Genomic DNA, 13,320 nt, shown 5'->3' on the forward strand with positions numbered 1-13,320 from the left:
TCCGCAGGGGGAGCCCCCCAGGTGTGGCCCTTTACCCCAGTAGTGTAACAGGCCCCAGAGGTGGCGCCAAAACTTGAGTCCTCAGGAAGGGGTGGGGGGCACGCGCCTGCTGCCTCTCCTCCCCTCCCCACTGGGGAGGACACCGCCCTGAAGACCCTCACTGCACCTGGGCAGCTGGGGAGGAAGCAGGATCACCCGCAGCAGGTGAAGGACAGAGCCACGCGGCCTCCGCTGGTCCGTGTCTGTCCCCGAGGTCTGGTCCCTGTCTCTCTCCAGCGGGTGGTGGCGCCCTGGCGCAGACCCCACACCCTGACCTGGAACCAATGTGGAAGGAGGTTGTCTTGGGAAATTCCGAGACCACAGAGGATCCTCTGGGTGTGGAGGAAAGGCTGGAGCCAAGGAGGAGGGGATCCTGGGGAGAGCCCCCCCTGCAGAGGCTCACCCTGGCACTCATCCCTGCAAGGGGGTCAGGTGATGGGGAGGGCAGGGTGTCTTTGGGGTTCTGAGTGGGAGTGCGTGAGCCCCTGTGGGTGTCAGCAAGTCAGCACCTTCCCTAGGCACCTGTGTAGGCATCTGTGGGCCAGGGCACTGAGGCCTCACCCCCAGGTGAGTCAGGCTCAGATCCAACCCCTCCTGCACCCCCAGAGAGGAGGTACCCCACACACTGCTACCCTCTCCCGAGGCCCTTCTGCCCCCCTCTTCCTGTCCAGATTTAAAAGTGTGGCTCGGGGTGGTGCAAAGGTCACTGTCGCTGTCATCCCGTTGCTCATTGATTTGTTCAAGTGGGCACCAGTAACGTCTCTCATGGAGAGACTTATTGTTACTGTTTTTGGCATATCCAATACACACGGGTAGCTTGCCAGGCTCTGCCGCGCAGGCTCGATACTCTTGGTAGCTTGCTGGGCTCTCCAAGAGGGGCGGAGGAATCGAACTTGGGTCGGCCGCATGAAAGGTGAACACCCAACCACTGTGCTATCGCTCCAGCCATATGTACAACAGGTAAGGTGCTGGCTTTGCACGCAACTGACCCGGAGTTTGATCCCAGGCGCACCAAATGGTCCCGTGGGCCCCGCCTGGAGTGATGTCTGAGCAGAGAGCCAGGAGTCAGTCCTGACACTGCCCGGGTGTGACCCCCCAAAATGTGTAGTCACAGAACAGATTGGGCTCTGCAGCTGGGGCTTTGCATAAAGAAGCCCCAGTTCTATACCCGGGCCCACAAATTCCTTAGAGCACTGCCTGGGTGGTGGTGGTGGAGGAGGAACAGGAGGAGGAGGAGGAGGAGGAGGGTGGAGATTCCCCTCCTGTTCCTCCTCCACCACCTCTTGGGGGAGGAGGAGGGTGGTCACCAACTCGGTATGTTGGTCAGAGCATCTTGTCTCAGCATCTGCCTCTCCAGGCAACTGCTTTCAGGAGCTGGGGGAGGACCACAGACACAGGGTGAGTGTGGGCAGCAATCAGGGAGGACTGTCTCGGAGAGGAGTGCTCCAGCTGGGTGGAGAGAGGGAAAAAATGCTGCTGCTGCGCTGGGGAGGGAGCTGAGGTTGCCTGGAGGAGACCACCATGTCCACGGGCAACACAGGTTCTGACTGCCCCCTACCAGATGCATTAGTCGGGTGAGGGGGAGTCTTGGTCTCTTAGCAGCCCCCATGAGAGAAAGGCTGTGAGTTGCACTTCCCAGCAGGGAAGTGGAGTCTTGGCCAAAAAGCACCCATCATGGCAGAAGGGGACTTAGGGGGGGCAGAGGGCGGGTCATTGCTGTGCCCCCCATCCAGGGCCAGCTTGATGTGGGGAAACAACCCCCAAATCCTCAGAGAACACCTGGTGGGCGCGAGCCTCCCCACGCCCCTCGGGATGTGGACAGGCAGGGACCTGGGGCAGTGGGGAAGAGGCTGGGCTATTTCCGCGCTGAGCGTCAGTTCCCGAGGTGGTCTCACGGGGGCGCCCCAGCACAGAGCACACCCCACTGAGCTGGCTGGCAGAGGCTGCGGAGCTGCAGCCCCTCCCCCTCCCGCAGAGCCGCTGGTAAAAGCCGTCCTGGGAGAGCTTCGGAGCGATTTGGACCCTCTTCAAGGGCTAGCTGGGTGGGCGTGGGTGGGGGCACCTGGTGCTGCGATGCCTCCCGGGGCCCCACTGCCCCATCCTCCCCATCCTCCCTACCATCCTCCCTGGGTCCTCTCTGTGGGCCATACGAGCAGCGGGTCCAGCTCCCCATGCCAGGGAGACCTGGGCACTCATCCAGCCTGGGGGTTGTGACAGACACTGGACAACTGGGTCTGCGGACCGGGACGCGGCCCCGCCCTTGGGCCCCCCACCTGGGGAGGGCCTTTTTCAGACAAGCCTCAGTGTGGGGCAGCGGGGTTCCTGGGAGCCCAGGCCTTGCTGCGGGGGCAGCAGGGGGGACCCTACTCTGTCTTAGGTCTGTGGCTTGTGGAGTGTTGTGGGCAGGGCATGCTTCTGTGACACATGTGGCTGGGACAGGGAATGGCCTGGAAAGACTGGGGGGAAGTGTGGCAGCAGCACACAAGTACACCTGGCACAGACATGGGTGTGCACACATGCAATGTACAAACAGGCACTATGCTCACATGCATGCACGATTGTGCAGTACATGCACACATGGATACATGTGTGTGTAGGAATACACAGGCATACATGCAATGCATGAACATGTGTTCACACTAAACACACAGTCCTGTATGCACACAGGTACATGTGCATGGTGTAAAGATACACACAATTTGTGCACACCTGTCCACTGATCATATACACGCATACACACGTGTGCATACAGTAAGTACATGAGTAACACTGTGAGTACATACACACACACACACACACACACGCGCGCGCGCGCGCATGCACATATGTGCCCTTTCACTCAACTCCAGGACAGTCTCAGAGAAACAAGGGCAGCTGGGCAAACACCACTAGGGCCCCCTCTCGTGTGACCAGGGACTCTAGTGGCTGGTCAGTGCCCTGAAAGGATGCGGGGGAAGGGCCGCAGCCACCACCCAGGGCCCTCAGCTCAGGAATGGGGCTGTGCCTCAGAGGGTGCGGGGAGAAGGCTGCATGTGTGTGTGTGTGTGTGTGTGTGTGTGTGTGTGTGTGTGTGTGGCTGTGGCCTGTCCAGATACAGGAGGGGGATCCAGAGTGTAGGTCTCTACCACTGTGGGTGAAAGCTGCTGCCCTCTGCGGGCATCCAGAGAGCCCTTCCTCCCTGGGCCCCAGGTCAGGCTGGTGCAGGGCCCCCACTGCGCTCCCTGCTGGGCTTCCCCTCCTCCCTCCCGGAGCCCCGAGTGCCTGCTCAGCCCAGGAATTGCTCTTCCAGAAGCTGGGGCTCCTGCAGCAGGACTGAGCTCGCCACGTGCAGGAGCCCCAGGAGCTGGGCTGGCCGCCCTTGCTGCACCCTGTTTCCCTGACCCTGCCTGACCCTTCCAGTCCCGCCCAGGGTGGCTGGTTGGGCTGGGTGGCACCAGAGTGGCCCAGTCACAGTGCCTGCAGTGAAAGACCCCTGCTCCCACATTACAGCCAGTCACCACCCCCCTCCCCCCAGGTGAGCAGGAAGCACCTGCCTGCCCCATAGCTGCGCTGTCCTCCCAGTCCTGGACACCAGTCGGGCCTCCCTGGTCCTCCTCCGCTCCCTCAGGAAGGCCACATTCCTGGGCTCCAGTGTGTAGAGCTGAGGGGAGCTGGAGGGAGGCTGGGGGGGCCCTCCTCCCCTCCCTTCTCCTTTCCATCCTCCATCTCTCCCCTCCCTCCCCTCCCCTGCACTCTCTCCCCTGCCAGCCCTCTCCTTCCTTCCCTCACCCTCTAACTCTCCCCTACCTCCTCTCCCCTGCCTCCCTCTCCTGCCAGCCCTTCCCCTCTCCTCCCTCCCCCTCTCCATCTGTTCCCTCCTTCCTCTCCCTGCCCCCAGGAGTGAACCCCAGGGTGCTGTGGGATTTGTCCTCCTCTTCCCAATGTTTCAAGGGAGCTGAGGGGACAAAGACGAGAGCACTGGGGCCTCAGTGGCAGACAGGGAGCAGGGGAGCAGCTCCTCATACCTCCTGGACCCTGCGCCACTCCCTGAGCAGTGCTCGGGCAGTGTTCAACCTAAGTGTCTGCTCCAGCCACAACTGCTTCCCAGCTGGAGCCCAGCTGCGGGGCAGGGTCTGCCCTGTCAGGACTGGCTCGAGCACCCTCTGAGGGCTCTTCACAGTGGCCTGGACTGTGGCCTGCAGTACCCCAGGGCTTGCAGGGAGAGAATGCAGGGCTCAGTGCACAGTTCACGGGACTCAGGGCTCAGGGTTTGGAGCAGGAGCTGCACAGGGGCCAGGCCGGGAGGGCGTAGAGAATAGGTCAGCATTCCTCCAAATACGCTTGTTCACAGGTGGGCTTGGACACCCTTCCCCACAGTCCTTGTCTCTTTGGGGGCCCTCTGTCCTCATTTTCCCCAAGTGTCAGAGGAACCCCTGGCTGCCTTTGACAGTGTGTGCCCGGAGTTTCCTTCCCCTGTCCCCTTGTCCAGCCCCTGCGGGTTTCTGTGCCTCTGAGGCTCTTCCCGTGGCACTCCAGGGGACAGGAGACTTCCCGGAAGCTGCACCAGAAAGGAAACCCCCAGCCCCAGAGTTCTTGTCATTGATTGTCTTGCCTCCTGTACAGGACAGGTCTGGACCATGGGAGGCGGGTCTGGGTCGCTACAGCCCAGACGGCCCCTCACTGGCAGACACTGGGCAGACACTGGGCACCAAGGCAGTGAGCACAGGGTAGGGGGCGTGGTTGCCCGCATGCGCAGGAAGCCCCCTGGAACCGGCGCCTTTGGGTCTGGCTGCCTCCCCCAGGGTCTAGCATCTCCGCTCTTCCCCGCTCTCTGCCGGAGCCTCCCGCGAGAGGATTCCAGGCCCGCCAGCCAGCTCTCCTTCTGGGACTCCTTCCCCGCTCTCCGAGTCTGTCTGGAAAAGGCAGCGACGGTTCCCCGGCAGGAGCGAGGCGTCCGCTCCCTAGGACCAGGACCGGCGGCTCTTGCTTGGACGAGACCGGTGGCGGGAGGTTGGCTGATGCTCTCATCACATCGCGTTCCGCCCGTGCCTGCACGCCGCGATCTCACCCCGGGACCGGGGGCCCCCTGCTGCCTGCGGCAGCGGGCCAGGAACCCCTCCTGAGTGGCCGTCTTGGAGAGCAGCAGCGAAAGCACTTTGGTCCCCGCGGTCGCTGCTGCGGAAATCGGAGGCACTCCCCCGCTTTAGAAACGAAGTGGCCAGCAGGGATAACTCTGTCCCCCTAGACTCCGCGGTCGGGGCAGTGACTTCCAGCCCCTTCTAAGGGCCTGGTGTCTCCCCGGGGCTCCAGAGCGCGAAATGGGAGCCCTGGGGCGGGAGGACGCATTTTCTTGCACTCAGTCTGAACCCAGGACCTGACACTCCTTTGGCCGATTCGTATTTTTTTTGGTGAAAAAAAATACGCCTCGGACACCTGGGTTGCTTTACACAGTCCTGTGCTCCGATCTTTTGCAGGAAGAGCCAAGATCTTCACTCACCCCCGCACACTACTCGCACAGGCCAAGCGCGCGCAGTTCCTGGCGCTGGGTCCCACACTCACCGCGCGCCGTGGTAATTACGGCCCCTTGCCGGGCGTTGATTGGCCAGACGGCTCCTCTTCGGGCCCCACAGCCAATAGTAGGCCCCGGTCAAGGCCCCGCCTAGCCCCTCCCGCCGCGGGCCGGGGGGGCGGATCCCCGGGCCGCAGCCGCCGCCACCCCGGCTGGGCCGCCCGTCCTCGGTCGCGCGATCGCCAGCGCGCGGGCCTCCGGCGGCTCCTGCGGGCGGTGGCCGCGCCCCGGGCCGCCGCGGCGCCGGGGACTGAGCAGGGGCCCGCGCGCCCCGCCCCTGCCTGCCCCTCCCCGCGCGTCCCCGCCCCCCGCGGGGCGGCCCGGGCGGCGACCCGCGCGGGGACGCGAGAGGCGAGCGAGGCGGCGGCCCGGCCGGCTGGGCGCACCCGCTCCCGGCGCTGCCCCGCGGGCTCCGACGCCAGCGCTCCGGGCGGCGGCTCCGGCCTCGCACGCCCGTGTCCCCGGCCGGTGCCCGCCCCGCAGCGCCCGGCCGCGCCCGACGGGCCCGCCGCCGCGATGCCAGACGAGCTGACCGAGCCCGGGCGCGCCACGCCGGGCCGCGCCTCCTCCTTCCTCATCGAGAACCTGCTGGCGGCCGAAGCCAAGGGCGAGGGGCGCGCGGCGCGGGGCGGCCGCGGGGACGACGACGACGACGACGACGACGACCCGGAGGACGAGCACGCGGGGCCGGCGCGGCGGCGGCGGCTGCAGCGGCGGCGGCTGCGAGCGGGCGCGGGGCCCGGCGGGGAGGCGCGGGCGCGGGCGCTACTCGGGCCCGGCGCGCTGGGCCTGGGACCCCGGCCGCCCCCCGGGCCCGGGCCGCCCTACGCGCTGGGCTGCAGCGGCGCGGCCCGCTGGTACCCGCGGGCGCACGGCGGTTACGGCGGCGGCCTGAGTCCTGACCGTGAGTGCGCGCGAGGGCTGCGCCGGGGGGTTGGGGCGCGCGCCCCACTTTCTGGACCCCTTCCTCCGCCCGGGCGGCAGGACTGGGGGCCAAGGCTCCGGGCCATGCCCGGGAGGGGTGGGGGGTGTCTAGGGCCCGTCACGTCGGGGAAAGAAAGGAAATCGCAGGGTGTGTGGAGAGACAGGATGGGGACAGGTGGGAAGAGAGCTGGAGGGAGGACGAGGAAGAATCAGGTGGGGGAGGAGAGAGGTCTGGAGGGGAGATACATGGGTGCTCCGGGAAGAGGGAGCCTCTGAGAGGGGCTGGTGGGGCTGAGGGCTCTGTGGATCCCAGCATCTCAGACCCCAAGTCTCCCCGCCTTGCTGCTATGAACCAGCCTGGGCCCAGGGCCCTCTCTGTGCCCTGGGGTCCCTTTTCCTTGCTGCCCCTCCCCCTCCCAGCCTTTGTTCCCGCTGAGGGGGGGTGGTGTGTGTATGGAGGTTCTAAAATTCAGAATCCCTCTCATCTTTCCAGGCCCGCCTAGTTCTGCTCCCCTTATTCAGGGTTCTTCCTGCACCCTTTGGGGCCCCCTTTGGAGAGGGCGTCCAGGAAGGGAGCTCAGGGCTTCCCACTCCATCACGCTTTGTCCCCCAACACACGCTGGGGTCCCTGGGTCTGGTGGGATCTCTGGCCACCTTTTCCCACTTCTCAGTGCGTGCGGGTGTGGGAGTGTGCCGGGGCGTGGGCAGGGGCTTTCATTCTTCCCATCCCTTGGCGAACCCCCTCCCGGTGTGGGAGCACCCCTGCCAGGGGACCCTGTTGGAGACACTTCCAGAAACTCCTGCCTCAACCCCCTTCCCGTAAACTTGAGCTCGACCTCGCTTCCCTGCAATGATAAAAGGGGGGAGGGAGGGGGCGTTTCTGAGAAGGGGCTCTAAGGGTGAGATGTGTGTCCTCCTGCAGGGGGTGCCCATCCACCGCCCCCCACTCCCCACCCCCACAACGTTGAAAGAGGCAGTGCCTGCATTTCTTTCGTTCAATGCGGGTTGGTGACCTGGTTTCCCGCTTCACCTTTGGAGCTGCACTGGGTGCCTGGTGGCAGTGTTTGTACTTCCAGGGAGGCACAGGGACGCCCCTAACTTGGTCCTGGGCACACCGCAGTGTTAGCCTATGGGGGAGCTGCCAGAACCCCCGGCTCCCCTAGCACCCATGCAGCCACCATCAGGGGGGTCTCCACCTGCCCTTGACCTACTCCTCAGTGGCTTGGGAGGCCCCCAGGCGCCCTGACCCAGCGCTGGACTCAACTCGCCTCCAGCCCTCACTGCCCGGCACCTCTCCAGGGAGCCATCAGCAGCAGAGCAAACTCTGGTCCCGCACAGCCCAGGCTGAGCCTCAAGCCTCCCAGGGTGTGAGAACACCATGCAGGGTTTTCTTCTCGCCACCGCCCCTGCTCTGCTGGCCGGGCAGGAACGGGGGAGAGCCTGCAGCCCCCTCTCCCAGCATGCTGCTTTGTGTGATTTGGCGGTGTGGGAGGTAGAACCCCAGTCTCGCGGCGCGACTCGCAGTCACCACCAGTCACCTCCGGGGCCAGCGCGCTGGAGTCAATCTAGGTTCCAGATTCAGTTCATTCCTTGTCCTGGGGCAAGCCCCTTGTCCCGAGCTTGCAGCCCAGTGCACGCGCTGTGGGATGAGCTGGGAGAGGCACTTTGTGTCTGCTGCTGGGGTCTGGGCGCCCCGCTTTTGCGGGGTGCCCGTTTCTGAGAAGGCGCATTCCCTCGCTTCCCAGGGCACCGCGAGGACCCGGAGTGCTGTGTCGGGGCGGCCCTGCTTCTCCGCGGGGTCGCTTCCACTCTGCCGGTTCTGAGTGTGAATGGCCGGGCTGGAGCCATAGTGGGTGACCACAGGGTGCTGAAGGGCTGCCCACAACCCACCGTGTCCCCTTTCTCCTCTCTCCTGCAGCCAGCGACCGGGACTCACCGGAGACGGGCGAGGAGATGGGCCGCCCCGAGGGCGCCTGGCCGCGGGGCCCGGGGCCGGCCGCGGCGCATCGGGAGGAGGCCGAGCTGGCGGCGCGCGGCCCTGCGGCCGGCGCGGAAGAGGCGGCCGAGCCGGCGGAGCCCGCGGCGGCCGGGGAGGCGCGCGGCGGCAGCGGCGGGGCGGGCGGCGGCCGCAAGAAGAAAACCCGCACGGTGTTCTCCCGCAGCCAGGTCTTCCAGCTGGAGTCCACCTTCGACCTGAAGCGCTACCTGAGCAGCGCCGAGCGCGCCGGCCTGGCCGCCTCGCTGCAGCTCACCGAGACGCAGGTGAAGATCTGGTTCCAGAACCGCCGCAACAAGTGGAAGCGGCAGCTGGCGGCCGAGCTGGAGGCGGCCAGCCTGTCCCCCCCGGGCGCGCAACGGCTGGTGCGCGTGCCCGTGCTCTACCACGAGAGCCCGCCGGCCGCCGCCGCCGCCGCGCCGCCCGCCGCGCTGCCCTTCCCGCTGCCGCCCGCGCCGCCCGCGCCGCCCGCACCGCTGATCGGCTTCTCCGGGGCCCTCGCCTACCCGCTGGCCGCCTTCCCGGCCGCCGCCTCCGTGCCCTTCCTGCGGGCGCAGATGCCCGGCCTGGTGTGAGCCTCGGCGGAGGGGCGTGCGGCGCATCAGAGAGCCCCGCGGCGAAGCGCTGGGCGTGCACTGCGGCGGCCCCCCCGAGCAGATTCGGACGCGCAAGCCCAGCAGAGCGAAAGTCACACGCCGCCGCCGGGGCCGCGGCGTGCCGCCCCCCAACGCGGACACGTCCCTCCCAGGACCGCAGCGAGGACTGGCCTCAGCCTCCCGCAGGCACCCGGGCCCCGCGGAGGCCGCTCCCGCCGCGTCGGGGAGGTCGGCTCCTAGCGCTGCGCCTGCCCGCCAGTCTGCTCGAAGACTTTTTTTTTTTTTTAAAGGAAACTACTTGTTTGCGTATGGAATAAAGGGACTTTTCTTGATGTTTGCTGCTGTCTTGTGATCAGTGGGGGGCGGGTCTGGCGCAGGCCGTGGGCGCGCAGCCCTCCCTCCTGTTCTCCATGTCACACTCAGCCCCACCGGGGCCCGTATTGGAAGCGGGTGGTGAGCTCAGGGACAAACTGCGGGAAGCAGAAGAGGGGCCCTGTGTCCCCAGGTTTCCGGGTCTTCCAGGGAAAGGCCCAGGGCTGAAGGCATTGCACAGGGCAGAGGAGCTGCTAGCTGGGGCCCCTGCACTTCCTGCCCCCATACCAACGGGGTGGGGGACAAGGGTGAGACTCCACAGGCCGCTTCTAGAACCCTGACGGGGGTGGGGGCACGTTCCCAGGCCGAGCAGAACCGTTAGAACCCAGCCCCCCGGCTGGGCAGAATAGACTCCCAGCGCCCCAGGGGCACTCGCCAGAGGCACACCTTGGGGCCTGCTGTCTGGCCCTGCCATCTGGCCCAGTGACCCAGGCTCATTCCCTGCCAACTGCCACGTCTCTGGGGACTCGTGCAAGGCAGACCTGGCCCTTCTCAGGCACCACATGCAGACGTGGCTACGTAGCTATGTGCAGGGTCTGTGCGTGGAGCAAGGCAGGGTGGGCACCTGCAGCCAGGCTGGGTTCCCGCTGGACCCGGTCCCCCACCCCATCCCTGCTGTCCACGTTTCTGCTCCCTCAGCCCTTTGGGTGCTGGGGTTCTGTGGGGGGGCAGCTATTTCCCAAAAGTGGTGGGCAGGGGGCCCGTTGCTTGCCTCTGAAAGAGGATTTCCTCCAGTCACCTTCACCTCTGCAGAGGGCTTGGCAGTCCCCACAGGGGAAGTGGGGGTGCTACAGAGGCCCCTCTGCTGGGACGAGGACCCTCTCCTCCACCCCCTCATCTCCTGAACCCCAGTGCCAGACATGCCATGGTCTGGTGTCCCATCCTGGTGGCCACTGTTGTCCCCACTTTGGATGAAGTCTGGACAGGTTCTGGGAGGCCGAGGACAGGGGAAAGGGACCATGATGGCTCTGGACAGAGGGTCTGCGCTTCCCACTGAGGTGCCATTTTTATTGGGCAGCCGGATTTGGGTGCACTGGTGGGGGTGAGGGGACACACACGCCCCTAAGCAGCGCTCAGGGTGGGGGTCCCATGCAGGCAGGTGGCCTCTCTTGGCCAGTGGTGGCTCACTGGCAGTAAGGGACAGAACCCACAGCCACAGATAAAGGAGGAGGCTGCCTGAGCCCAGGAGGGCTGGGGTGGAGCAATGTAAGGCAGACAGAACCTGGCTTGGGGGGGGGTGTGCGGGAGCCGCACAGGGGGGCCAAGGGGAGGGTCTCTGTGGGAAGGACCAGGGCTTCGAAAAACCAGTCCCACTCCTGCCCCATGATTATCCTGCATCCTGGAGGTTGGTCCAGCTTCCAGGGTACAAATGAGAGAGACACAGGTTTTCACCCCATATTCGGGGCCCAGAGGCACCAGGCTGGGGACTTACCTAGCCCCAAGGAGCAGTTAGGTGGCTGGAAATCCGGGTTGAGCTCCTTGGGTGGTGCCAGCCTTGATGGAGGCTCAGGGTGGGGTGTACTGGGGAGAACCATCTTCTGGGCTTCTCTGCCTCGGGCTATGCCAATCTAGCCAGGGAATCTGCCCTCTGGCCATTCTCGCTAAGGGAAACTGAGGCCCCGGAGGGCAGAGTCCCCAGCCTGTCAAGACCCCCATGCCGGTTGTCTCTGCTTGCATGCAGCCTGCAGGCGCTCCTGGCCCCTCCCAGACACAGAGGCCCCCTGCAGGGTCTCATCAGCAAGGAAGACCCCCTCCAGGCAACTCCTCAGAACTGAGCCTGAAGCCCATCTCCCTCTCCAGGAAAAGGGGTGGTGGGTCGTGTCCTGGAAGTGGCAGAAGGAAAGCTGGGGAGGGGGCAGCGTGTGTCTGGGCTCCACCCCCAGAGTGAAGCCGGCAGCTCCCACCTCGGGTTCATTCGTTTGTTTCTTAATTATAAAAGCAATGGTGTGTATTATTGATGACCTGGAGATGGTCTTTGCAGACGGGGCTGTGATTTATTGAGAAGTGGGGTGCAGCCGCTCGTTTACAAGGGCCGGAGGAATGTCTGGGTTTGCCTGAAAACATCACACAAATAACCAAATCAAGTCAGCGGTGCAGAAGGAAAGGGAGCGGCTAGAATCTGCGCGGGTCAGCCATCCGGTCCTTGCCGAAGGGGCTCGGCAGTCTGTGGGGCTCAGGCAACCCTTTGCTTCCTTTTCTATTTGGAAGTTTCCACAGGGACGTTTTCAGCGAGAGAGCGAGATAGCGATAGCGGGAGGGTCCGGGCACTAAGCCCCTGTTTTCTTTTGTTCTTTTTTTCCTTTCGAGGGCCTGGAGCATACAAAATGCCCGCTCCCTCACTGTCTCTGACTGTTTTTGTTGCAGGAATTTTTTTTACTTTGGAGGTGGTGGTGGAGTGGGTGACCCTTTATCCCTCCCTCTCTTGCCTACAGATAACGAAACCGTGGGTTAAAAATAGTTAATTCGGTCTTTCCCTGTGCATTTTGGTGTTGAACCTTCAGTTCTTCTGGAAGCTTTCTCTGCGGTCTCGGGATGCTGCGCATCGCCCTCGCCCTGATGCCTATCGCCAGACCGGCGGGATGGATCCGGACTGGGGTGCAGATCCCCGCACCAGGCGCGGTCTCCGCCGCTCGGCAGCGGGGCAGCGGAGGCCTCCCGCTCCCGGTTCTAGTTTTCCGCAGAATCCCTTGGCCTTCCTCTTGCCCTTGGGTCCACACTCGGGCAGAAGTGAGAGTGAGGGGCCCGGGGCTGGGCCGAGTCCCTCCAACTCCCGCAGCTGTGTGTAGGGGGCCAGGGGTGGGGGTGTCATGTGCCGGAGGGCACTACACGGCCCCTGGCCAAGGGATGAGCTCTGGGGTCCAGACAGAGGCCCCGGGAGCGGCTGGAAGGGATTCGGTAAGGTCACGCGGGGGCTTCTGAGGAAGGGGACTCCAGCCCCAAGCCCCCCCACACAGCTTCTGCGCGCCCCTCCTTCCAGCTCCCGCTCCACCAGCGCCTTCTCCCGCTTCTACCCCGCTGACTCCCAGCTCAATGTCCCGGGATCGGGATCACGGATCCGGGTTCCTACTTTCTTCCTCCCGGGCTGAGCCCTGCGCTTCCGACACGCCCGCATGCGGTGCCCCTTCCTGGCTTGGATTTCTCTGGGGAGACGTGTGTCTGTTTAGGCAGTGCACGCGGACTCGGAAGCAGCACCAGCCAGGCCTGGCATCACCCTTGTCCGGTTTGGGAATGGGGAATCGGGGGCTTCCTCTCCCTGCCCGAGGCCAACGACGCCGGGACCCGCGGGAACTGCGGGATAGTGGAGGAGAGACTGGCCGGGGCGGCAGCGCCACGCGGCCTTGTCCCGCCCGCTGCCAGCGCGGAGCGCACGGCCAAGGCCAACCCCAGGCGCGCGGAAGCTCCGCCCCCAACAGGCCCGCCTTCCCACGCCACGCCCCTCACGCCTGGCCCCGCCCCATCCCCCAGGGCAGCCGCCACTCGGACCACGCCCCCGCCTGGCCTGGCCCCGCTTCATCCACAGGCCCCGCCTATTCCACCCTAATCACGCCCTTCAGGGCCCGCCCCCCCCGCCCCCCCGGGCCCTGCTCAGGTCCCGCCCGGGCCCGCGCCGCGCTCACCTGGCGTCAGGGTGGCGTCTCCGAGTCTGGCGCGTCTTGGGGCCCGGGTCCCTGCTCGCACCTCGGCCCTTCCTGCTCCGGTGACCCCCCGGCTGGCGCAGTAGACGCTCCCTCTCCACGCACTCGCTCCTGGAGCTAGGGTCCGCGGCCTGGCCGAGGAGGGAGGGGCTCCGGGGCGCTACTGGGGGCTGCAGCGGCTTGGTCCCTGGGACCCCGGGGCTGGACTCC

The 13,320-nt window shown here is 65.4% G+C and overlaps 1 protein-coding gene across 1 annotated transcript; it reads left to right on the forward strand.

The window, feature by feature from the left end:
* The first annotated feature begins 6,103 nt into the window (after positions 1–6,103).
* Positions 6,104–9,082, forward strand: HMX1 (H6 family homeobox 1). The gene is made up of 2 exons (XM_055139976.1): positions 6,104–6,491; positions 8,385–9,082. Exons 1-2 carry the CDS (start codon positions 6,104–6,106, stop codon positions 9,080–9,082), a joined length of 1,086 nt encoding a protein of 361 aa, XP_054995951.1.
* The last annotated feature ends 4,238 nt before the right edge of the window (positions 9,083–13,320 follow it).

The sequence above is a fragment of the Sorex araneus genome, chromosome 5 (genome assembly GCF_027595985.1).
Source record: "Sorex araneus isolate mSorAra2 chromosome 5, mSorAra2.pri, whole genome shotgun sequence".
Lineage (NCBI taxonomy): Eukaryota > Metazoa > Chordata > Mammalia > Eulipotyphla > Soricidae > Sorex > Sorex araneus.

Excerpts from the sequence above, each read along its gene's own strand:
- HMX1 (XM_055139976.1), top strand. The coding sequence starts at position 6,104 with ATGCCAGACGAGCTGACCGAGCCCGGGCGCGCCACGCCGGGCCGCGCC. Across the intron at positions 6,492-8,384 it reads CGGCGGCCTGAGTCCTGACC|GGCTGCCCACAACCCACCGT; the intron begins GTGAGTGCGCGC and ends AGGGTGCTGAAG.